Source organism: Atractosteus spatula, chromosome 1 (assembly GCF_055471065.1).
Source record: "Atractosteus spatula isolate fAtrSpa1 chromosome 1, fAtrSpa1.hap1, whole genome shotgun sequence".
Taxonomy (NCBI): Eukaryota; Metazoa; Chordata; class Actinopteri; order Semionotiformes; family Lepisosteidae; genus Atractosteus; species Atractosteus spatula.
Window position 1 is genome coordinate 15,483,608 of NC_142706.1, and position 25,004 is coordinate 15,508,611.

The 25,004-nt window shown below is 34.8% G+C and overlaps 1 protein-coding gene across 1 annotated transcript in view; it reads right to left on the minus strand.

The window, feature by feature from the left end:
• kcnip4a (potassium voltage-gated channel interacting protein 4a) overlaps positions 1-18,351 on the minus strand; it is a 73,293-nt gene extending 54,942 nt beyond the window's left edge. Inside the window, exon 1 of the mRNA XM_088931128.1 lies at positions 18,252-18,351. Coding sequence (XP_088787254.1) covers positions 18,252-18,351 — 100 coding nt within the window. The remainder of the gene's footprint in view (positions 1-18,251) is intronic.
• Between the last annotated feature and the right edge of the window lie 6,653 nt (positions 18,352-25,004).

The following is a 25,004-nucleotide window of genomic DNA, read 5'->3' on the forward strand; positions in this document are numbered from 1 at the left end:
TATCACAGCTGATTTGCACCTAAGATATCATTCAAAATGAAATTTGTTCCTTGATTCAGCTACAATACTTTTCTGACACATTAGCGTACTATATATGTAATTATATATATAAAAGATCCATTACATTAACCTGATAAAATGTTAATCGCTGACACACCCTTTTCCCTAAAATGGAATAAAACAGCCTACAACTCTCCTCATAAACAAGCCTGTTGCACCAACAGGTCAGTATGTGGTGTTCACCACACTGGAAAAAGCCGTTCAGGGAAACTTTTGATGGCATTGCGTTCTGTCAGGATAAATTAATAATCATGGCATTAAAACTTCCTTGTGATGGGGGGACACCTTCACAAAGGTTGCAAATAATATTTGAATCTTGGTTGGAATCTTAGTTAAATATCCTGATATTACACACTAAACTATTCAAGGTCTAAATTTTACTGACTAGGGGTCATAAATTCCATTCCTGGAGGGCCTAGTGTCTTTTTTTCATTCCAATGAACCTCTCAGTCATACAGTAGGTCTAATTATTTAATTAACTACAGTAGATAACTGTAATATTTCAAACCATGACTCTGAGGTGCAATATAGGTACAGTAACTGCACATTTAATGTAACAGTTACAGTATTTTAATTGTTCAGTTGAAAATCCAGGTTAGAATAGAATCCAAAAGGCCTTCTTAAGGCTGGAGTAAGGCCATTTAAAATACCTCTTTCATTCTTTGCATTGTTCTGAAAAACAATATCATTCTTCCAATACTTCCACTCCAAAAAATTATATCACAAAAGCAAAATCAGTAAAAATATCACATCAACTGGATAAACCCTCTTTTAATGGTAGTGTTAAATGTCATTTTAGTGGTTTGTTTGCATTGCGGTAGAATTGTGAAAGGACAATATGCTTTTAAGAAACACTAAATGAGGTAACCAGTGGGTGGGACATCTGATATAAAAGACAGGCCCTTAAACCTTGTTTCCTCCGGTCTCTTGCACACTGGTTACTATCCTTGGTTCCAAGGAAGACCACTGTGCATTTCTGAATGTACATTTTAATTCTCATCTGTGTCTATAATTTGAGCTGCTTATTTATAAATAAGGATACACATATTGCTTAAACTTCTGTATTTTGACATTTTTGGAAAATACACACTTGAAGCAGATATTTTTGAAATGCAAGAGTGAATGCAATAAAAGGACAACCAGTGGTCTAAACAAGAAAATGTCTATATTAAAGTAATCAATTAAGATAGAGGTTAGCTGGAACAAACACTAGCAGACAAAATAGTTCTCTAACTAGAGTTGGGAACCACTGTTCTAGCAGAACTCAAAGAATAACCCTTGAGATTGTCTTTCTGATACTCTTCACTTCGATTTTATATTGTATTTTGGTTATTTTAAAACTACTTTGTTAATAAACCAACTCCTCAACTAAATGTGTTTCTTGCACACCTGCTTGAAATATCGAGAATACTGCACAAGAACACAACAATCACCATAACATTATGAAATGGAATGCACAAAGAGATGTAACAGGCTTTACTGCCATAGTAATATAGTGATAGGTTTTATGAGTTTATGAGGATTTTATCAAATTTACTGTATTATTGTATTGTATTTTATGTGTCCACATTAGGTTTTGGATTAATCAATACTGAGACAGCTCCCAGGCTTAATGTGATTTTACTTCTTACGGATCAGTTAGTTTTGTGACGAAATATCAGGGGCCATTTCGTTGTTTTTTCATCAGGCAGAACTCTTCTTGTCATTCTAATATGGCAATCACAAGCTCATAAAACATGCAGCTGAAAGGGCAAAAACAAGAAACCTAGAATTTGCTTTTCATAATGTGTCGAAATGACTCAACCTTAGCCAATTTACAACAGATTTCTTAAAGATGAATTACCAGTTATTATTTTATTCTATCACCTTGCAATGTGGAATTTAAAAATTAACCAGCTTAGGTTCCCCTACTGTATATCTTTAACGTAAAGACACAATGCTCAGCAGGTCCCACAAGACACCCACTAAAACATCAAACTTCAGAAGCTCTTAGCCAAGTGTGGGTTTTGCTTAGGGTATCACAGTAACACTTAGATAATGATATGGCCAAGAAAAAAGAATGGAAGCTTTACTTAAAGATTTGTTTTTTTTGCTGTAGTAAGGGCTGCACTTAGGAATATTCTGCACCGTGACCTAAATGCAGATACTGTACAAATATGAAATTAAATATGATATTGGAAATCTTTTTAAGATGGAGTTCATAATACTTCAAAAGACATTCTTATTTTATTCATTAACATTTTTTATCTTTCAAAGTCCCTTTCATCTATTAAAAACATCTTGACTAGTACCTTGGTGTCAGCAATGCTCAGGAATGCTTAACATAAACGCAATTAAAAATAAAATCTACTTGTAATACATTTTGAGAAAGGACAGATAGAAACAAGAGTTCCAAAACAGGAAACATTTTAAATGGAGGCACAAGGAACAGATAATTATTCATTTAAATCACCCGCTCCTTATAACGATTTGCAGAAGCTAATTTATTCATTTATTCATTATTAATGCAAAGTTTAATCTTGGTAAACTAAATTGGCGATATTTATATGAAACTATATATGTATAATACTAATATTTTGAATTACACACATAAACAAAGCACAAGGGGCATATACTGAATGTACCATCAGTATAAAAGAAGTAGGTAAAGACATCTAAGACTATCCATATTTTAGGAAGAGTGAATGCTAAGCAGTTTCCACAGAAGTGATCACAGTTATAAAAGAGAGGTGTCTTAAGTTTTGACTCTATTAATTACACACAATACATACAGTATGGTCACCTTTGAGACAGATGCAAATAGCACATTGCTCATCACATTAATCTGTGCACCATTCTGCATCAACTACTTAAAAACTGATGATTTAAAAGCTGAAAAATGATTTATGGTTTTCAAGGCATTCAGGTACAGTATATATTGCATATTGGAAAGATCCAACGTATTGCAAGGAAATTAAAAAACACTGTTTTCTAGGGAAAAACGTACAGTAGAATAACAGTCTCAGCACTGGTGAACATTTCCCAGTTCACTACCAGGTGAATGCTTTTCTATACAAACTAAACTGCTACCCAATCAGTAAAGAACAATATTTGCTTCCAGAAATAGGTGCTCTGTGTCCCAGTTCAGTAATAGAGTACTGTGATGATGTAATAGCACAAACTAGCCACATAATATACAGTACAGTATGTCTCTTTTAAGTTTGACAAAGGTATGACTAAACAGGTCTGTTGCCTTCTGTAATCTGAATTTACAGATGACCAGACCTTATTGACTGACCCAAATTCTGACAAATAAATCACATTTTAAGCAATATAATCAAATTAAGGTTACCATGTTTAGAATTCACAGAAAACCTGTCCTTAAAGAATCTTAGACCCCACCCTGGCTGTAGTATTAGTAAATAACTTGGAGATTAATTTAATGGTAAACTAGTTTTAATGCACTCTGTGTGTTCAGATAAGACATATATTTACAGTATGCTTGAATTTTTTGTAAATTCTAAACTGATTTTAACAAAAAGATTTTGCTTACATATATAAATACCCGAGGCACTAACCAAACCAATCACTTTTTTTATTCATACCCATAACAAGCACAGTGTTATAAAGAAAAACAAAGGTACTACACAAAAGTGGGTTCAAGAACATCCATAATGCAGACTGAAATATTCTATTGTGATTTTAAAGGTTTACTGTAAAGTTTATTTTTTGCATATTTAAGGCAGAAGCATCAGGTGCAATCCAGTTATGTTATTTATATTATTATCCAATAAAGATTACAAAAGAGAGGAGGCAATTTTTTGTTACAGTCTCACAACTCCAGTGACCCGAGTTATGAGCAAGACAAGATCCTAAATACGGTTAATTGAAGAACAAAAGTATGTGCTGATTGACACCTGGACATTTGTGTAGGTACTGAGGACCGGATTGGGAAAATGATGATTATCTAGGATCTTTAAACTTGTCAAACACAAGACCCCCCCCCCCATTGACAATAACAACCATAGATACGGTTTCTTGATGGGAAAGGAATAAAACAGTAGAGGGAGATTTCAGTTCCCTACAATCTTTTTTTAAAATATGAAAATAGTAATCTCACCTGTATGCACATGGGCTGAGAAATTCAACAAAATAGATTTAACAGATGCAACAAAAAAGTAGGAGTACAATCTATATGGTTGAATACAAATGAATGGATATACTGTATACAAGTACAGTACTGTACATCCATTGATAACTAAACCTCATAGAAGCTCATTCTTGTCAGTTTTCTAAAGAGTGTTTTAAAGAAAAATGAATACATCTGAATACATTTGCACAGAGTCTTATCTAGGGGCTCTTTTGCAAGGTTACTTACATATAAGTGCTGTGTCATTTTGCCACTGATTTGTCTTTGTTGTTTACTTGGCAAAGGCTTTTCTAATATACAATACAGTCTCTGATGCATCTCCATTCAGCTTTGCAAAAGTATTTGCAAGCATACCAAAAATGACAGCTTATATTAAGGTTATAATGTAATTTACGTTTAGATGAATCTGTGCATATAAAGAAGCACAAAATTAAGAACTGTTTAACAAATCTTTTTCCACATATGACTTTTTGTGAAGTCCATTTACTACTTTCCATTGTACAAAATTCCATTTGAACATTCATTAGATTTGCAAATATTATTGAAATAGACCATAAATATACTTTATCAACTGGATTGTTGCCCTTTCTGGTTATATTGTGAGGTCAGAAAACAAATGTTATGTGTCACTCAGAAAACATCGCTGTTTTCTAATGTGTTGGGCAAACGCAATTTTGCCCATTGTAATAGAGTGACAGAAAATCTAATTAAGAACATTTTTTTACTTTCATACAGATACTGTTTATCTATTTTGGTCATATTTTAGATGACAGTTAATGGAGGTGTTCACCGTTTAGGGTCTAATAATCTAATTAAAGTTCAAATTTGAATGTTATTATTTTTTATTATAAATTTTCTAAACAAAAAAAAGATGATGAATATCAACCAGAAAATTTAAAATTTACACTTTTAAACCCCATTTGAATAATAATAATGATAATAATTACCATCATCATCATAGTAGTTTAGTATTAATTTATGTGATTAATGCTTTTATCCAAAGCAAACACTTATACAGTAGGTTAATTTGTAAACATGGGCATTTTACTGCAGCAATCTGACTGAAATGCTCTTCTGAAGAGTGCAGTGATACCTCACCAAGAATTAGAGTATACAACCTTTAAGAGACTGTACAGTATAAACATTCCAGTTGCTCAAAATATGTTGCTCATTTTTAATTGATGCCTTAAGTAAAAGGCTTCTATTTCAAAGAACTGAACTCACAGATGGGTGACAATACAAAATATTACCACAATAAATCATGCTGCTCTATATTTTGCTTGAGCGTATGATTTATTAAAGCATTAAATCCTTCACACCAACTGTGATATGTATTGCAATCCAACCTTTAAAGTTGAAGCATGTCAGGTTCAACAGCCCCAGTGTGCCATTTGCATCCATTCTGCTGACAGCAATATTTCATTTTCTCAACAGAGAATTGCCATAATGCAATTAAACAAAGTTTAAGTTTTGGATGTAGATGAGTTGAGCACATTTGGAGGCGAGGTGAGTTGGTAAATCATATATCTTTGCCTACTTATTAAAACATGGTGCTGCCAGGAGCTAAAAAAAACTATAAAAACAGATGCAACCTAACCAAGAAAAGATACACGAAGATAAATCAATATCATGCAAGTCTATAAGGAAGTAACTTAAAATGAAAAGGATTCTATTTTAGATATAGGTCCCAAACATACAACAGGTTATTACGTTTATGGACTTTTTATCAATCTCATCATTAGACATAGTAATTTAAATAAAATGCACTTGATTAGTATGTAAAACTATCCTTAAACCAAAAAGATGTATTTATATATTTCAAACATCTTCAATATACCCTCCCGTGTGTTCAATCATTTTGAAAGAGTTTAGAAAAATTTTGTCAGGTGGAACTGATTACACTTCTTGTTCTTTTGCTACTCTTAAATATTTAAATTTGTACTAGTAATAGTTGAATAATCAATCTTTCAGGTAAAAGAATGTAGAAAAGATTGAGACATGAGTAGTCAAACTAGTCATGGATACCACAAGCATATTTGAAAGACCTCCAGCATCCAAAAAAAACCCCACAATTGCTGTTCGATATTTGTTTTTCAGGACGCACACTTAAAAATACATCCATTTTTATTATCACAGTATTAGGTTAATGACCGATACAAAATTCCCATTTCACAAATTTCATGCGTATGTTTATATAAAATGAGACAAACACTGTATATTGCAAGAAAATATATAAATGCTGGAAAGCATGCAGATAAGAATAAGGTCTGTCATTTATTTCCATTTGTGGTTTTGCCCAAACAAAATAGGCAGCCATTGAGCTTTGAATGCAAGGAATATTACTATTCAGAAAGGCCATTTTTCAATGCTGTTCTTTTACAAGCAAGCATTTGTTCAGTGTTTCTGAAAGAAAATGAAATGCTCTCATTTACTGAAGGGAAACAGTCCCTCAATTTGAATGCATATGAGTATTTGCCATATCATTTCAGCCCAAAACTCCTATCCTATGACTTCAAGCAATACCAGACAAAGAGGGTTCATCATCTTCTTCTTCCCCCCTCACTTTTATTTATAATTCCAGTATATTAGGAAGAGTAATACTCACTGTGAAGGTATGCATAAGAATAAAATTCAACTGCTCTTGCCCCTACCAATTAGAAAATAGTAATGGTTTGATCAACACATTTAGTTTCTAACATTTCAAGATACTGTACATACTTTTCAGGACAACAACAAAAAAAGAAAAATTCCATTTAACATGGGTTTTATTTGTGTAGGAACTGTATACAGTACTCTATGTTCTGCATATTTGCATTCAGGCCTGGAAATACATTTAAAAGATTGTTGTCAGATATTCCTATATTGATACAATTACTTATATTTGTACACATTTATACAGAAGGTCATATTCCAGAAGCAAATTGAGTTAAGTAGGCCTACTTTACTGAAAATACAATAACAGGGTCCATGAAGGACTTAAATTCACAACTCACCAGTTATAGTACTGTATGTCCAAAGCCCTAACCATCATGCCACATTACTGCCTTACAAATTGCCTATTCCCAGAGGTTCACCTGCAGGCTGTCAAAGTTTGAGCTTACTGCTCACGAAAACACACAGCCTTTGTGATGTGAAATAATGGAAAACCTTAAATGGTGAAACAGACAACTGCCATTCACACAAGATGTACCACCTTATCTTAATGCAATGGATTAATGGATTAAGGCTGATGAGAACAGTTTTAATGGTAGTGTTCACTTGCTATAGTCTCAGCCAGAGGGATCCTGTAATTGTTGCAATCAAATACAAATTGGGAGAAATGTAGTGTGTCACATTTAAATTCTAGATGCATTAACCAGAGTGACATGACACAAGATCAACTGCATGCACTGCACACAGTACATTATTTAGTACAGCTTATTCTACGATGATAAAACAAAACTTAATCACTTCTCAACATCAAAAAGCCTTTATATTAGCTCTACATCTGTATCTCACAGTCACAGTATCAGTTACCCACACAGGCAAGAACATTCAGTTGAATTAGAAGATAAAGTTGATTCATTAAATTTAAATCAATTACTTGTCAGTGTGACTAATTGTGCTTGTAAGGAGTAACTGTAAGGTGCAAAGTGAATATAAATTTTCTGAAATCTTTTATTCTTGAAGTGTGGCTTTGCAGTGTTGGTATTCAGTAAGCATTACAGGCATGATGTACCCGACGTCAGCAGGTACTGAACATGATGCAAAAAAGAGGGAATTTTTTTACCTACATCTCAAGACTAGTTCTAACAATGTGGTACAGTACATGCAAAATACATTCAATTTAATTTGGGGTGCTTAGAGTACTTAGTACTTACTCTAGTCTCCTTAAGATAACTTTTTGTAGGTTCTAAGGTAAATCCATTCCTGTGTGTTCAGAGTAACTTCCAAAAATACTTGCTTAGTTTATGATTAAAACTGTTTAGTTTATGATTGAAGATCTGAGGACAGACAATGTTCACCTAGTCTGACACTGTTTGGAGCAACGATGCATTCAATTTCAAAATACTTGTCTGTATTTCTGTATTTCTGAATGGTTTTGAACTGAAAATAGTATCACTGTCCTTGCTTTGCCCCAGATGCTGAGTCTTTAAGTTTTATACCCATTTAAATTAATCTGATACCCTCCCTTACAGTTATATACAGACATATAGTAGACTGCTATCAAATGATGCCTTGCTCTTTGCTATTGCTCCTCCTGTTTCGCAATTGCTACAGGTACTGTATGTTCCATAAGAAAGAAGGGGATACAAATGACATTTAATGGCAACTGTGCTGTATATATTACAGTACAAGCAGGACAAGATGTTGCTCAATAATTATTAACATATGCAGTAACGTACCATGTGGAAATCAGCTTCAGAATAACAAAAGGATCATTTGTATAAATAATACAAGTGATTGATTGCAAAGTTACAGTACTTCAGTTTATTTTTCAGTTCTTCAGCCAAGCCCTAATTAACATGAAGCAGGTGCAAGGGAGCCACTGCAAAGGTGGAGATGAGGTGGAGGAAGGGGCGCCAGTCACGACACATGAGTAGATGCTGTCGGGGCAAGGTATTATATAAGTATAAGCCTTTGTCTTAGTTTATGTAAAGACATGCATTTACAGTATGTACTCAAAGACTTTTCCCGTTTGCTTCCTGAAAACCTGTCTGTGTATAGGAAAAATAAGAGATATGAGTGGTACTTATTTTCCCCTTTTTTCCCCACAATCACGGCAGTGTTCCTTTATTCTTGGAGTTTTTTTTTTGTGTGGACACTATCTTTGACCAATTGGAGACAGTAAGATGGCCACCTGTAACCTTCTAGAGTAAAAGACTGAGTGCCACATCAGCAGGGAAAAAATCACTGCTAGTCTTAAGGGGAATGGTCACTGTAAAATTATATATAATTCATCTAATTTATGCCTTTCTTTACCTGGTATTGTACAGTATACAGTATATGGGAGTGGTTCCTTTAAGAGAGAAAGGCTTCGAGGTTAAGGTGTGCTATATATGAGAATGGAAAAACTCAGTATGTTAGTAGATCTCTGGAAGGAAGATGAAAACTGGATGAGCTCCTTTGAGAGTTTTCTTTGGGGGGGAAACTGGTTTATTTTTGTGAAAATAAATTCCTTGTTTTTTTGGCAATGTATCAAGCCAGGGCTCAGTTGCTGGTGGCAGTAGGAGAGCAGAGTAGGTGAAGTTAAGGTTTAAAAATGATTTATTATTCTAGTCGAAATAATGCTGACATGTGGGTAATATGGGTTTACATCTCATGTGAACCAAAATATACTGTACACCTGACCTCCATTTTGTTCACAAAATTCAAGCTCCTATTATCTTGGGAATTTCTCCCCTAACTGATTTGAAACTTGGCAGGTTTCTTCATTCTGAAACAGAATTGGAGTTTATAATGTTTCATAGGCCTATACTACAGCAGGTCATCAGTTGTTGGTTTAAATGTTTCCTATAATTTTAGTTGCTAAATTTAAAACTGTTACCAAACTCCATTCTAGTTTCCTCTTAGCTGACTCACACTTCACTCATGCTTACTCACTCTTAAAGTAAGTGGGCAGGGTATATGCTTGGAAGCCTTCAAAACTACTTGCATTTTCGATTTGCAATTGTAAAGAAAAAGAATGAAGTAGCACTGTAACATACTGTACCAGTAAGTTACTATAAGAAACAACCAGTCTCATGAGTTTAACTAACCAACTAAATATTGAATTATATAGGTTGATTATATTCTTAATCTAGAAATACTGAGCAATAATTCATTTATTTTGAACAATGTTAACATATTTTGAAGAAGAAGAAATGTCAAATGCCATCATTGTATTTTGATACATCAAATGTCTCCAGCAATCTGTACTGATGTACACGGGTATAAAAAATGACACTATTATATTGTATTAAAATTCAGCAGCACAACATTATGAAAAACATATATGATTTGATCTCATACAGATTAAGTACCACAGATGCTCCTGCAGTCACAAGTCTGAGACCAAGAAAACACAAATTCCCTTCCATATGCCAAGTAGAGGGAAATGTATATTTACATTAAAGTTCCATTAAAGTAGTATATTTTTGCAAAAAAATATAATTCAATTTGTATTCTTTTATTACAGTTCCTCTAGAACTATAGAAGAATCTTCCTTGTTCAAAGGTCTTTCAGCCCAGGCAAACAGAGGTGATTTTGTTTCATAAACTGGTCAAACATTACAGTAATGTGTACATGAAAAAACATGGAAAATGAATATTGAATTTGGTTCTTTGAAGATTGAGCCTCTCTGAATTCTCTGTAGTGGGAAGAGAGAATTATTGACTTCAATCACTACTCAATACACATCTCATTTTGTAATTGTTGTAACGTTAAAATTAGATTCCACATGACGTGTAGAATTATATTTTGAAGAGGTTTCAACTGTTCTTAAGGAATCGGGCTTTTTAAAACAAGAAAGGCTTGAATGCAAGAATAGTCCTCTTGGGAGCAGAAGGATTAAAAAAATTAGATTCTCAAATGGCCCTCTGATGTCATCATAAATGAACAGAATTCCCAGGCAGGGCTTCAATAACAAAGAACTTCTAAAACCTAAAACTTACTTAGTTCATATACAAAAACCCATTCTGAAACATTAGTAAACTTCAGAGCTATAATTCACTATGGTACTTAAATACCTTACTTGATACATTTGGGAGTGTTGCATTAGGAAGTATTGGTTAGAGGCTAATTGTTTACATTGGGGAGTGTCATGCTCTGTAATTTGGTATTTTCTAGGTTTAAGCCCCAGATGTTAACATTGTGGCCTCGTATTGCACTGGGATAACTCCATGGGCCTTTGGGCCATCATGATTTGTAAAGTAAACAATGTGGTTGTATGAACCTGACAGGTAACATGACAATATACTGTAGGATCAAATCCAATAACGAAATATGTCAGACACTGCTTTTGGATATATGTTTCTCCCTAGTAATTTGTTGCATTAAAGTAATAATATTTTTGGAAAAACTAGCCTATGTGAAAGTCTTTTATAGATATGAAAAGTAATTGTCATAAATACAAAGTTTACTTCAAAGAGAAAATGAAATTGTGACGTATTCAGCAATATCTAGTTTATCTGTATTATAAAAGACAGGTTTATTTATTCACATATTATGGTCACTTCATACTCCACACATCAATTTCCTTGTTATGGGATGTCATTTCTGTATTTTATTCTGCTATTTTATTAGCTGAAGAACTACAGGTTTCGATTAGCAAAACAATAATTGTTACAGTACTGTATATGGGTACATTTTTCTTTAATGACTTCCACTTAAGATGTCATATTAGTCTTACAAACCTCAGGGGGAAAAACATTACATTTTTCAAGCTTAATTATTTTTATCATATTGTGAAACACAGCAAGATCAGAGCATCAATTACATTTTCATTGCTTAATTTAAAAAATAAACAAAATATCAGGGCTGTTCCTCAGAAAGGCTAGAATATGGTGGAAGCCTCTGGCTGTTTTTCTTTTTGAAGTATAGTCTGCCATTGTTCTGCAAAATACTGACAATATGGACAGAAAGTCTATTGATTTGTACAACTGCTACACTTTTAGAGGACGAGGGCTATCATTATTGGCAGCACAGAAGATTAAACTGTTTTGCAGTTCTAATCTTTGTTGTCAACAGTCCTACAATTAACTGGTCAGCAGCCTTGTTATGCAAGCCCTTCATTACAGCTTCAGTATTCTGTTTTGTAATGCTTAAATGCTTTGTTGTAATATACCAAGACAAGTGTGTAAAGGACTGTCACTGAGATCCTTAAATAAAGTAAGACTTCTCATAAAGCAGGGGAGAGTAACAATGCTTATTCCTAACTTGCTATGCCAGAAAGCTATTATTTTATCATGACTGAAAAACATCTTTTTTAATTTTGTTATGAGATAATCTGTGGCGGAGCAGCTCATGAGGCATCGGTCTTTAGTATTCTCTTCTTAAATCCCAGAGTGCATTTTCTAATGAGTACTGAAAAAGAATTCTTCTGGATAGGCTTTCTTGACAAGAAAACAAGGTCATATAAAATATTGATCCCCCAAAGCAGCCACCAGAAAGGAAGTGTTTTAAGTGCTCGAAATAGTGGTGTTCAGTCTGAATCAGGGGTTATACTGACTGATGAAGGTGGAAGCTTCTTACACACAGTGGTCAATACTGTAGCTTCTTTTCTGTCTGTTTGCTTTTCACAACTATGCCTCCTAATCCTTCAAAATGCAGGAGGCAGGAATGCAGTGCACCACAGCCCAGCAGGAGAGCTTATTTAAAGTACTTTGTGTTAATACGGACAGGATTGTAAGGGTAATTAGGCAAAAGCACAAAGAGCTCTGGAAATTTGCCGTTTTTCATTGTTTAATCCATCAGAAGTTTTCTATTGCTGTTAGAAATTGCTTAATTAATATCACTGCCAAATTTAACAGTGCTTCTGTTCAACATAAATTTAGTGTGGTAGCTAATCTTAAATTCAACTACAAATTACCTAGTTACAATTTAAATATACCCCCACCAAAATAATTAAGGAACCTAATGCACTTAATAGAAAGATAATTAAATACAAAGTATTGCCTCTAGGCACATAGTAGGTTTTTTTCAATTAATCTGCAAAGCTTGTGAAATAAGTATTTTCAAAAAAGTGAAATGAAACAGAACTGGATGTTTTCTAACATTAAAGAAAATAGATACTAGGTTTTGTCATGTCAGAATTTTACCCATCTCATTTTAAAAATCCATGTTTTTCACACCCCCATCCAGTGAGACCTAAAGATTATATTAATTGTTTGACTTTGAGATGCAGACTAATATCCCATCACAGTGACCACAATTTTTAATTTTTTCTTACATAAGATAAATTATTGCTGCAGCTACCAGAGATGCTCTGTGCCCTCCTGCATTCCATTCTTTCATAAAAACTATTTCATTATCCTTCAGCCTTCTTGAGTATTCATGGCTAACACCACACATCCTCTTTTTAACCCTCAGTGACAGAAAGGACATGGACGATATTTTAATGGTAACTGAAACATGCAAAGTAATTATATATGTCAGATGTATTCGATATCAAGTATACAGTTGGTAGAGACAGGAGATTATTGTGAGTCCTGATGAAATATTGAAACAGAAATGAAATTTAAATTATCTGAAATCAATTATGCCCTGATATGCATTTAACATTACCTTTTCTTCCTTTAGAAAAATCTATTAGCTATACAAGGTTGTGCAAGATTATGATAGTTGCCAAAATGTTCAAAGGTACTGTAAATGTTTATTTGGAGAAAAAAAATATGAAAATTTTACATTGAAAAAACTTTGATTTGCCATTTTCCTTACTGAAACATATACTGTATACTGCATATAAACATGTAAATGGTTTTGTTTCCTACAATTCAGCTTTCTCCAAAACATTTTCTGATCCTTAATAGGTCTTTTGCAACAGCTATAATGGAAAACTTGAACTAGTTATCTACTTTGCATTAAAAAAAAACAATTTTAAACACTTACTGAAGACCAATAGTGCATGGGTTGGTTTAAACAAATACATAAAACAAAGCCACAACATTGTAAGCAACAAAACCATAAAGGGATGAAAGGCAAAAGGTTTCTCTCAGAACTAAAGGACTTAGTAAGTTCTAAGACCTAATTAGCATACATGTATAACATAAACATCCATGAGAAAAAGATTGCCTTCTTATCAAGATCTATTTTACTATTTGTAATATTAAAACAACAATCCACATTGTCAAACAATGTCTATAACTTTAAACTAGTTCAATATCTAGTGTGACAGATAGTGATTTACAGTAGGAAAGTGAAGGAGTAGTGGTACAGTGGTTCTAGATATGTTTCCTGCTGGCAGTGTTGTAAATTATATATATAGTAAATAGACTTTTAAGGTGCTCCTGTTGCTCTTAAATGTGCTGTGGGTTATATCTTTCAGCACCACTCTTTAGTGAGTGATGAGACACTAAGGCATTGGAATATCAGAATGCCGTAATGTAATACTTGACACATTAAATATTAAACAGGTTATTTTCTTAATATATTTCAGAACTGTTTTGGTGAAGCTGTAAAAAATAAACAGACAACACCACAATATTATTATTTTAATATTTACTGAAAGATAGTTGGATACATTTTTTAATGATATTTGTCTTTTTAACATTTTAAGTGTTCATCGTTAAGCAGAGCATAACGAATCACTAAATAAACAAAGCATTTTTACATCTTCAAATGGCTTTAAAAATGCAAAACCAACGCAGTCACTCTCTGATTAATCTTCCCTGCTGAAAAGCAAATTTGGCAGAAAAGCAATCTATTGTCTTCCTGAGGTCAAACCTGGCCACACATTGTGTTACGAATTGCAACATAACTGACCTTTCAAGCTGGACTTTGTTTACCAATAACCCCTGAAAGTATGGAGTCAAAAGGCATATCTTCCACATGGCATTCTGTCACTCAACCTACAGAACATTGGAAAGTACAAAAAACATACCTCACACTTTGAAAGTCTCACAGATTCTTTCGTGAGCAAGGTCACATTCTAATCTATGGCTTTTTTATTTTTCAAATGATATCCAATTCCTTGGTATAGAAAGACACTGCAGTAGAAAAAAAACCTCTGAGGTAACATATTTGAATTGTGATTTAAAGTAAAAAGGACATGAAAGGATTTTTAGTCTTTAGATATATCCACAACAAAGTTTTCTTTCTTTCTGCTAATAGCTTTAAATTTCAAAGTTTGGTGAGAGTTGTGTTTTTTTTTAGGAAATAACACTACAGTAGATCCCTCCCTGGGAATATTTATCATTCTTGACACACAGACTGGTCTTTTGCTTATAAGACGCAAGTCAGCACTTTGTGTTAATTGTCCCTGTTAGTGTTTGTCTGCCTACAAAAATAAACACAAATCTTTTGTGGGTAAGCCTTGCTGTCTGACATTTACCACTCCCAGAGGGTGCTGCTGAGAAGGGGCATGCAGAGAAGTACAACATCTGGTTACTGTTAAAACTATTGTTAAAACATCTGAATGATTAAAACAAATTAGAATTAGAGTAGCTGTTGTAATCAGTTGTACAGCATCCAAATAAGTGAAACGTTTTTTCCTTGTCAAGGTACATTAAAATATCTGATGTGATGGTAAAGCTATTCTACCGAAACAGTAGTTTTTTTTTTAAATTAAATTCCATTTACCACTCAATCATTATCATTGATTGCCCTGAGTTACTAATGAAAGGTCACATTTTCTTGTGTTGAGCTCGTGAAGATCATGCCATCAGGGCATGGGTTTTCATCTTATTCATGTCTTTGACAACTTGGTGATGACAGGTATCTGTGAGCAGATACCTGAAGTAATCATCACCTCCCTTCAATAGCCTTTCAGCTCTACACAATGCAATGAATAACCTACTTTACCAGCTGTGCCGCATATAGTTAGACCACACCCTTATAGGAGAAAATCAGTCAGCTTGCACTGATGAGAACATTTTGCTACCAGAACAACATAATATAATATTTAAATACAGTAAACAAAGGTTGTGTGTTACATGATATGTATAGCAATTAAAATCTTCAAATCTAAATATTATTGCTCCTTAAGATTGTAATGTCTCTGGGTGGTTAGCTCCCCTACACTCACCTCAGGGAAATTACAGACCCATTATCTCCAAGCAGTTTTTTGTGTCAGTGAAAGTTCAGTTATTACAAATCTTTTACTATGAATATAAAACATGTTTTAAACTCCAGGCAAACCATTATTATGTTGGTATGTGCATATTAACTTTTACCACCAAAATATTTTTCAAACAGAGCAGAAGAATTAGAATTTAATAATGTATCTGAATTTGAACAGTTTAATTGTAAAAGATGCTTTAGGTTTAGTTAGAGAGCCTCATACAAGATATAGGTTTATTCATAATCCCCCATCAAGCAAACTAAGGTCATCCTCCTGCTTTAAACGTAAAGTATTCTGCATTGTACAAATAGTATTACTCTACAAAACCACTACAGTCAAATAATGATTCTTTCTGGTATTTACTGCTAAGAATGTACAATTAATTTTAGTTGACTTCATTGACATTTATATCTATCAACATACTAGTTGTAAACTTAATACCATTTTAAGTGTGCTTTGTGTGACACTATTAGCAGATGAGTCACTGGCTGTCTGACCAAAAGCCTGATAAATCATATTTTATCCTGGAGAAGCAGAGCATCAATTGCCAAAGATGTGGCAGCAAAACATTACATCTCCACTTCAATGCTTGTAACAGGCTTCAGATTTGACAGACGTTAAAATAGATCTTTAAGAAGATAGGCTTAGGCATCTAAATTCTTAGGTACAAGAGACTTCTTAATCTTTCATAAAAAAAGCAAAAAAGCCTCCATCCAATAATGTTCTATTTTGCTAAATTAAAAATACGAATGCTTAAAGTGAACACTTTTGTAGATAACAGGTCCTACTCTTAACCAGATTGATACCAAGGATCTGCACACATAAGACCTTACAATGGCCAAAAACAAAGCACTCAGAAATAAAATAACCATCACCATAGCAGCATGCATACCATTTTAATACCAAACACAAACTTAATTACACCCATGTGAGAATGGGCGAGGACGGCTTACACCACTATTCAAATCAATTAGCTAATTAACACCACTGTATAGCTTTCAAAAAGATTAGAAGCCTCCAAAGAGGGGGAGTGTCAACCTTTTGCAGACAAGGAGCTGGGTACAATTACAGCTCTCACAAACCTCTACCTGCATTGAACACCCTCTTCTATGAGTCTTTGCCTATATGAAAGCTGGAGGATTCAAGTCTCTACTCTCCTCTAAAAAGGACCCAATATTTGTTCCCATTTGTCTTATGGAAGATGTGAACAGATCATGCTGGCCTTCAATGAAGACTGCAGGAAAGTGGTGGTGTTTTCCGTAGAATGTCCTCTCTCTTCTCTGGTTTGACGGGAGAGGTCATGGACTCACCAGTCTCTGATGGTACTCTGAAGTACCCCTCCTCCCCCAGATGTTTAAACCAAGATGGGAATTATGTCCCTTTTCTCCAGAAGGTTCAGGACATAGCTGCAATGCTACTGTCTTGTGTCCCTCCTCCCCAGAAGGCTCAGGTTGGAACAGCAATATCAATGAGTCATGTTCCTGCTCTCCTGGAGACACAGGCCAAGATGCTTCATCATCTTCTTCAGGGCCTGGTGACAATAGGTTGTTGTGGTTCCCTCTCCTTCACCTCAGAAGACTCTTGGCTCATAGGACAAAGCACGTCCTTCAACTTAGGAAGCTTTTGGGTCACCACACACCACAGCTCAGAACCATCCTCATTCCTGGAATCTCTTTTTATACAGTATGTCTCTAAAGAGTCTTTGTAATTTGTAAGTGTTTTATTAACCTTTGAAAGATTTAATTATTTTGTTGATGAATATTTTTTTCAGCAACAAATTCTTCTCACTTCTGTGGAAAGAATATGCTCTTGTAACGCTTTCCTTTCAGAATGGGCTGGATGAACTGAGCTTGCAGGTTTTCCACCTTTGCCCCCCTTTTCCACTAATGTCTCTGCACTTCTCAGCCAGTGTTGGATCTTTGAAACTGTGGCCACCTCCTACTGGGACTTTTCTAGCTCGGCTTGGAGGCCGTGGCTGCAACTCTGAGACTTTTAGCTCATTACTCACCTCTTTCAGTTTCTTCTGAAGTCTGCTTTCTTTTTTCACTCTGGCAGGACTTCAGCTAACTGATCTGTCACATGGGCAGGCATTTTAGGCGTTAAGTTCTTTCTCCATTGTCCATTGCATGTCACAAGCAGTCATTTTGGACTCCATGTTCTTCCAAAGGTGTTCATTCGCTTGCAGGGACTCACTCTTCTCCCTGAGTTCACAGGTTAATTTGGTGGAATTGTGAATCAGTTTTTCTCGCTGGCTCTGTCTAGTGTTCTGCTGGAGTTACCCCACAGTAGCATTATCCCATTGAAGAAAGTTCAAGAACAGTGTACCATGTAAAGCTTCCTGCCACTGCTGCTGGCTAAGAAGTTCTGTGACCAGCTGCTGGCACTCAGTTACTTGGTCCTGGCAGCTGGAGCACCTCTGGATCATCTTGGATGCTCAACAACGTCTTCAGCTCAGCTTCAGATATAGGCTTAGGCTCTGGAACTTTCCAATTCCCTGGGCTGAAAATTGTATTCTGATCCAATCCCCAGTGCTGCCCTGAGCAGGAAGTCATGGCAGGATTACTTTGATTGGGGCAGCAATGCTAGTCATAGCCAGATACTCTATAACTGCCACACAAATCTACAGTAAGTCCCTTTCAGGGCCCTCTTATTTACTGGGTGGTAAAGATCACCACACCACTCAGACCATCCCCAAGTTTCCACGACTACCAAATGGGTAAAAATTTCAGGGAATTGTTGGAGGTACTTTCAGTCCCTCTTGATGCACTGACACACTTCCTCTGCCAGAGGGATGGGTCCCATTCTCATTATGACTTCCTTCTCTTCCCCAAAGCTTTACATGTTTTTGATGAGGGCTCAGGTCTTCCCAAATCAGCTCTTTGCATTAGACCATTATTTAGTTTTCAAACATAAAGACAACAAAAACTAGGGTAGCAGCTCGTCATTTGCAAATGTCAGGTTTCAGGACCAATTTACAACAGACCCTACCTTTCATCTGTGTGATCCCAAGGTCTACAAACATTAAATTTCACAATGGCCAAGACAGATAAAGTTCAGGTGGCTTTACAGGAGTCCTTTTTGAGATTTACAACAAAAAGGTAATTAAATACATTCATGTAAGGATGTACAAGAACAACATTCACTACTAATCTAATCAATTAGATAAGTAACACTGACTGTGTAGCTATTTACAAAGAATAGAGTCTGAGTCTGTGTAGTGGCCTCTAGTGGCAGGATGGTTATACAGTAACTACAAAAAAAGTTCAAATATATTGATTGCAAAAGCATTAATTTCTATATATATCATCACTCCTTAGTGCAAGCACCTTTGCAATCATTACCATTGCAAGAATTTTTAGATAAATCTGCACACTGAAATGGTGCAGTTGTCACCAATATGTCTGTGAAAGCTCACTCAAGCTCTGTTAGTTTGGTTTAGGATCACTGATGGACACCAATCTTAATGTTTTACCACAGTTTTTCTATAGGATTCAATTTAAGACTTTTGACTGGGCTACTCAAGGATATTTGTTTTCCTCTTGTTAAGCCACTCTAGTGTAGCTTTGTCCTTGTGCTTTCTTTAGGTTACTGGCCTGCTGAAAGATTCATTTTTTATACAAGCATTCGTTTTTGGCAAACGGAAGCATTTTTTCTTCTATGATTTGCCTGTACTTTGCTCAATTCATTTGCCCCCAATCTAGTCCCTGCTGATGAGAATCAGCCCCATACGATAATGCTGCCACCACCATTCTTGACAAAAGAGATGGTGTTGACTGAGAGATATCTGTGCTAATTGTAACTATTGCAATTTAGACACATTTTGATATGTTTTTGTAGTGCTAAAACAGTAGATGGAATTTAAAACACAAGCCTTGGGTCTTTAGTATTAAAGGCCTATCTAAACTATTTGTAGGAAACTTTATACTGTAGCTACTGAGATTTTCAATCTTTAATATTAGTCATGATATTTACATCAAGAAGTATCTCTGAGCAGCACATCTTAAAAATGTGCAATGGGCATTTTTAAAGTCTCTTTGCACTTAATCAAACTACTCCATAATTTCTCCCTGCAACATGCTTATTTGCAGTTACTTACAGTACAATGATAATGGATCTTATCAGATTTTGATTTACATCATAAAATAAGGGCATAAACTGTACAGCACTGTCTAAAAGCTGACTCACGATTCCTGTGTTTTAATTGCCTTCTGTTGAGCAAAAAAACTCATTTATTTTATTTTCACACTGAGAAGGTCTGCATCATGTTTGCACAGGCATCTCAATACTGCCGTAACCTGGAAAATGAAACAACCCATCCTTTTTATTATTATTTTTGAGAACTTGGAAAAATCGAATTACAAAATGGCAAGTTTTAAGAATAACAAGTTGTGAAACTGTGGCCACTTTTACAATAACAGGAATATTGTATGATCACAGTTTATCCAACAACAAAATGATAAACCATTAGATATAATGACTCATTTACTGTATGTGACCAGATACCTCTGACACTATTATACCAAAACTTGCTTTCTTTTCACAGATATTATCAAATAATAAGAAAAGTAGTACATATCATTTTTCTTTATTAACCTTCGTGGACAAAACAAAATAATTTACCCTACTACAATCTGATCAGTTACAAAACTAAATCTGAGAAATGCCTGCTTTTTTAAATCAATTGTCAACTGATTAAATAGAACTGCTGAGAAATACATACAGTAAATAATAATTACACAGATGATCAAATATCTAATATTAGAAATTTAGAGGTGTTTTTTTTTAGTTTAGTGTGTAATGAAGTCTGGGCACTTCCACAAACTGGCTGTACTTATCACAGTGTCTTCTAACTACTGTACAACATCAAATGGAATAAGTGGGTTCACAAATGAAGTTTTAGTGACTGCTGAATTGGCTTTCTGTTTTAAGACTCGTTTACATGAAAGCATGCATTATGCAATCAAAGCCACAATTGGCTCAGAAAGAAAGAAACTAAAACATGCATGTTACAGTATATACTGTGAGCAAATTAATAATAAACAAATAATAAACAGACTCAAGATATCTGCCGATTCCTACAGTATGTAAACTACAGTATCTTTAAACCATATGCTGAGCATCTGTCTTACCTTCAGAAAAATTAATCAGTCCCAGCAAGTGTAGCAGTTTCAGAGAGGCACAAACAATCACAACAATGCCCACTGTTTGCAGTCCCTCCGACTCCCACTCAACACTCAGCATGCTTTCGGGAGCCACACCATCTAAACTCAGCTCTGGAGTTGCTGCTTTTCTCTACCTGACAACTTCAAGCTAGGATGACGAACCACCACCAAAAAATAACCAAAAAAATTCCTCTTCTTCTCAAATTATGTGTAAGTAAAAGGTTTCTGCGAGTGATCGGTTTCTTATCGCAGTGCTTCAACTGGTTAAAGAGATGGGAAACAGCACGGAGAAAAGGTGTCAGCCAAAGCCTTTGCATATCAAGCTCTCTCTCTGTTCTTCCCTGGAGCTGTGTGTTTATGAGTGCCGGCGTGCTCCTTTGGAATGCTCTGATGACCGCTCAGCCACTCGTTGAGACATCCTAAGGAGTAGTTAATGTTACTTTTGATTTGTAAGAGAATACCTGTTCCTAAACAGCTCAGGGAGAAAGACTTGGCTCTGCCAGTGTGGAATTCGCTGCCTCAGACATAAAAAAAAAAAGGAGGAGGAAGAACTTGCACTAGGGAGCACTGTTCATCAGGCAGCTCTGTGCATTCAAATGCACTCACTCTCAGTTCTGCTCCCTTACAGCACAGTCCCTCCCTTACAACCTCTAAAACAACTTTTCTTTCTATGCAGCTGGAATAGATGAGTCCCTTTAACGACCACTCAACATTCCTTGATTACAGCAGTTTCGAGTTAGTTTTATATTTGCTGCGGCATCACAAACACAAAATGCAGAAATCAATCAGAAAAAAAAAAGACTGGAAAAAAATAAACGCTCAAAGCGTTACTGAAACATAAGGCAAACTGCCACCTAAAATAAATTAATCCTGTGCTATGGGCATATTACGGCAAATGAAAGAATGTTTATCAGTGATTTGCAAGGTAATTAGACCTTTCACAGGCCAATAGAGGTGCTTAAATCAAATTCTCTTAGGCAGGTCTAAACATTCATTTACATAACCTACATCCCCAAAGGATGTTCCTGCATTGATCAGAAAGAAAAAGAAAAAGATCTATTATAATGAGCTCTCTGTAATATACTCTACAGTAGAAATATACACATTAAATGGAAGTGCAGACAGCTGTACATGTACATTTCATTTAATGGAGAGCAAATAAAAAGTGTCATACTGCTTCGATAGAACTGTCAGATGCTTCTAGATGACAACATTTTGCTGCGGTCAACATAATGAAAATCGTGACATAATCCCAGATACCCAGCTAATGGCTCCTCTTTAAGACAGCACTGTTATTAATTCAACTGTTTTCACAGAAGTGACTGCTACTGTATAATAAAAAGAAAATCTGTGTACTACAGTGAAGTAAGAAAAGGTAGAAGAAAGAGAATACAAATAAATATTTCTTTCTTCATGTAATTCAAAGTGACTGGGCTTGTTGAAAAAGTGTGAGAATGATCAATCCACTAATATAACAACAAAACTGTAGTAGTCACTTTAAAGACTCAAATAGAAAAAAATATTTTAATATTTTAAATATAAATTTTTAAACTTTAAATGTTTAAATTCTCTAGAATATTTGCTTCTTTAGTTTTAAACCATGTTTCAGAAAGGTAGCCAAATTCTTATTTATTTCATTAGAAGATTTAGTCACATTTGAAGTCCAACACATAAATATTTGTCTTTGAATACACTCTTTATTTTAACATACAGTTCCAGGAAAAACAAAGTTAAGTATCAGTTAATGTAATACACAATAGCTCAAAATATCTTACTTTAAACCACTTATGAACAATTACTGTATATCTACTGAAGATGTAAATGTCATTTTTTCATCCTAAATGTGTGCAACCAGAGGTTAATGAAGTTCAAACATCATGAATGCACAAGATTAAAAGACTTAAACTTTAAGTTAAGTTAAAGATTAAAACACTGATATATTTAAACATTGAAACATTAACAACACAACGTTGGTGGTGAATTACCAGCCTCTTAATTTTGCAAAATGAAAACCTGAATTTCTAATTTGCAATTGGTAACTTAGAGTGAAGATGATCAAATAAGACTCATACTTCCTAATTTAATTAAACTATGTAATTACACGCTGTATATATAAATAGTCAAGTAAATAAGAAACTTTACAATTGAAAGAGACTTTCCAATTATGTATCCACTGAAGTGATGCATCTTGCATATTTATTCAATACATAATGGGAACTCAAATCACCAATAACCAGGTCAATAACCAAGATGTATGGAAAGCATGAATTCCAATCAAATAATGTGATGTGATGCAATGAAAGCATGTGACAATGTGCATAGTGCTTGGGCATCAATGTTAAAGCCATATCATAGTGGTTTGCAGGTCCTCCAAAACTGAGATGAAGAACGTAATAAAGTACACAAAGACATTGAATCATTGAATTAAATGTAATAATTGATAGCAAATTTCATTTGACTAGGAACTCTTTTAATAATATTACATAATATGTTTTGTGTTTATCGCATTGATGGATACAGGTGGACAGTTCATGTTTATGAAAATCAGAACAGGGGGAAAAGAGTTAATAGACAAGTCAATGGTAATTCCACACTGAAAAACGGAAGGAAGAAACAAAGTTCTCCTGTCGCCTTCTTCGGGTGACACACCTGAAAGTTTTGCTTGGTCCTTTTCAGCCAATGCACACTGACACAACTCCTCACCTGACTTTTTAAGAAAGCATGGACAGATTAAAGCACCTGCTTTATAGACTAAAAAAAATAACTGCTGAACAAAAATAAGTAACTAGATTTTTAAAGTGGAGCTTTTAAAAAGTGACACATATTCTGTTATTCTGCCTTTTCCTTAACACACTGGAATAAAGACCCTTGAGAAAAAGGCCTTCTACAGAGTAACTGCTGAGGTGAAAAAAATAAAGCAAGTTTGAAACTTGTTGATTCTCTCCAAGCAAATAGCTATTACTATGAAAATTATTATATCGCTCAGTTTTGCAAATAAAAAATATATGAATTATTTTGTGTTAACTTTGTGTATGCAATATTTATAGCGATTATTAAATAAATCTAATAAAGATCCCAAATAAAAATCTGAATGAAGAGTCACAAGTCATGAATAAAAGAATATAAAAAATGTTCTTGGATTGTATTGTATGCTAAATGTATAAAAATTGTATTTCTCTATAGTGCTAGACAAGAGAAATCAAGAGAACCTCCATTCCTCCAAACAAACAAACCAACAAAGACAGAATGCTATTTTCTGAATTATTTTCAACAATTGAATGGTCCATAAATAACAAAAACTCTCAAAACAGGAATTACAGAAATTTAAGAAATACAACACTTGTTTTAAAAATGTTACTGCAATTTAAAAAAATGGAAGTTATTGTAGTATTACTTTATATATTGTAAATTGTAAATATGTATATATTGGCACACAGGAAGGGAAATAATTTAACGACTTTACTTATAATTAGGGTTCACAGTGGCGCAGTGGTTAGCAATGATGTCTTGCAGTGCTGGGGCCCTGGGTTTAATTCCAGAACTTGAACTCTATGTGTGTGGAGTTTGTGTTTTCCCTGTGTTCACATGGGTTTCCTACAGATGCACTGGTTTCCTACCATAGTCCAAAGACTCAGCCTGCAGCCATATCACCCTGCAACTCACAACTGGCAACCCATTGAAACTACGCAGATGTGAGCCTGGTAAGTAACTGGATGGGAGCCCTACTAAGCTCTACTAAAAACTAAGGTTGCTGCTGGAAGAGGTGTTAGTGGGGCCAGTAGGGGGAGCTCACCCTGCGGTCTCTGTGGGTTCTAATGTCCCAGTATAGTGATGGGGACACTATACGCTAAAAAGGCACTGTCCTTTGGATGAGATGTAAACACTGTAAACACTGAGGTCCTGACTCTCTGTGGTC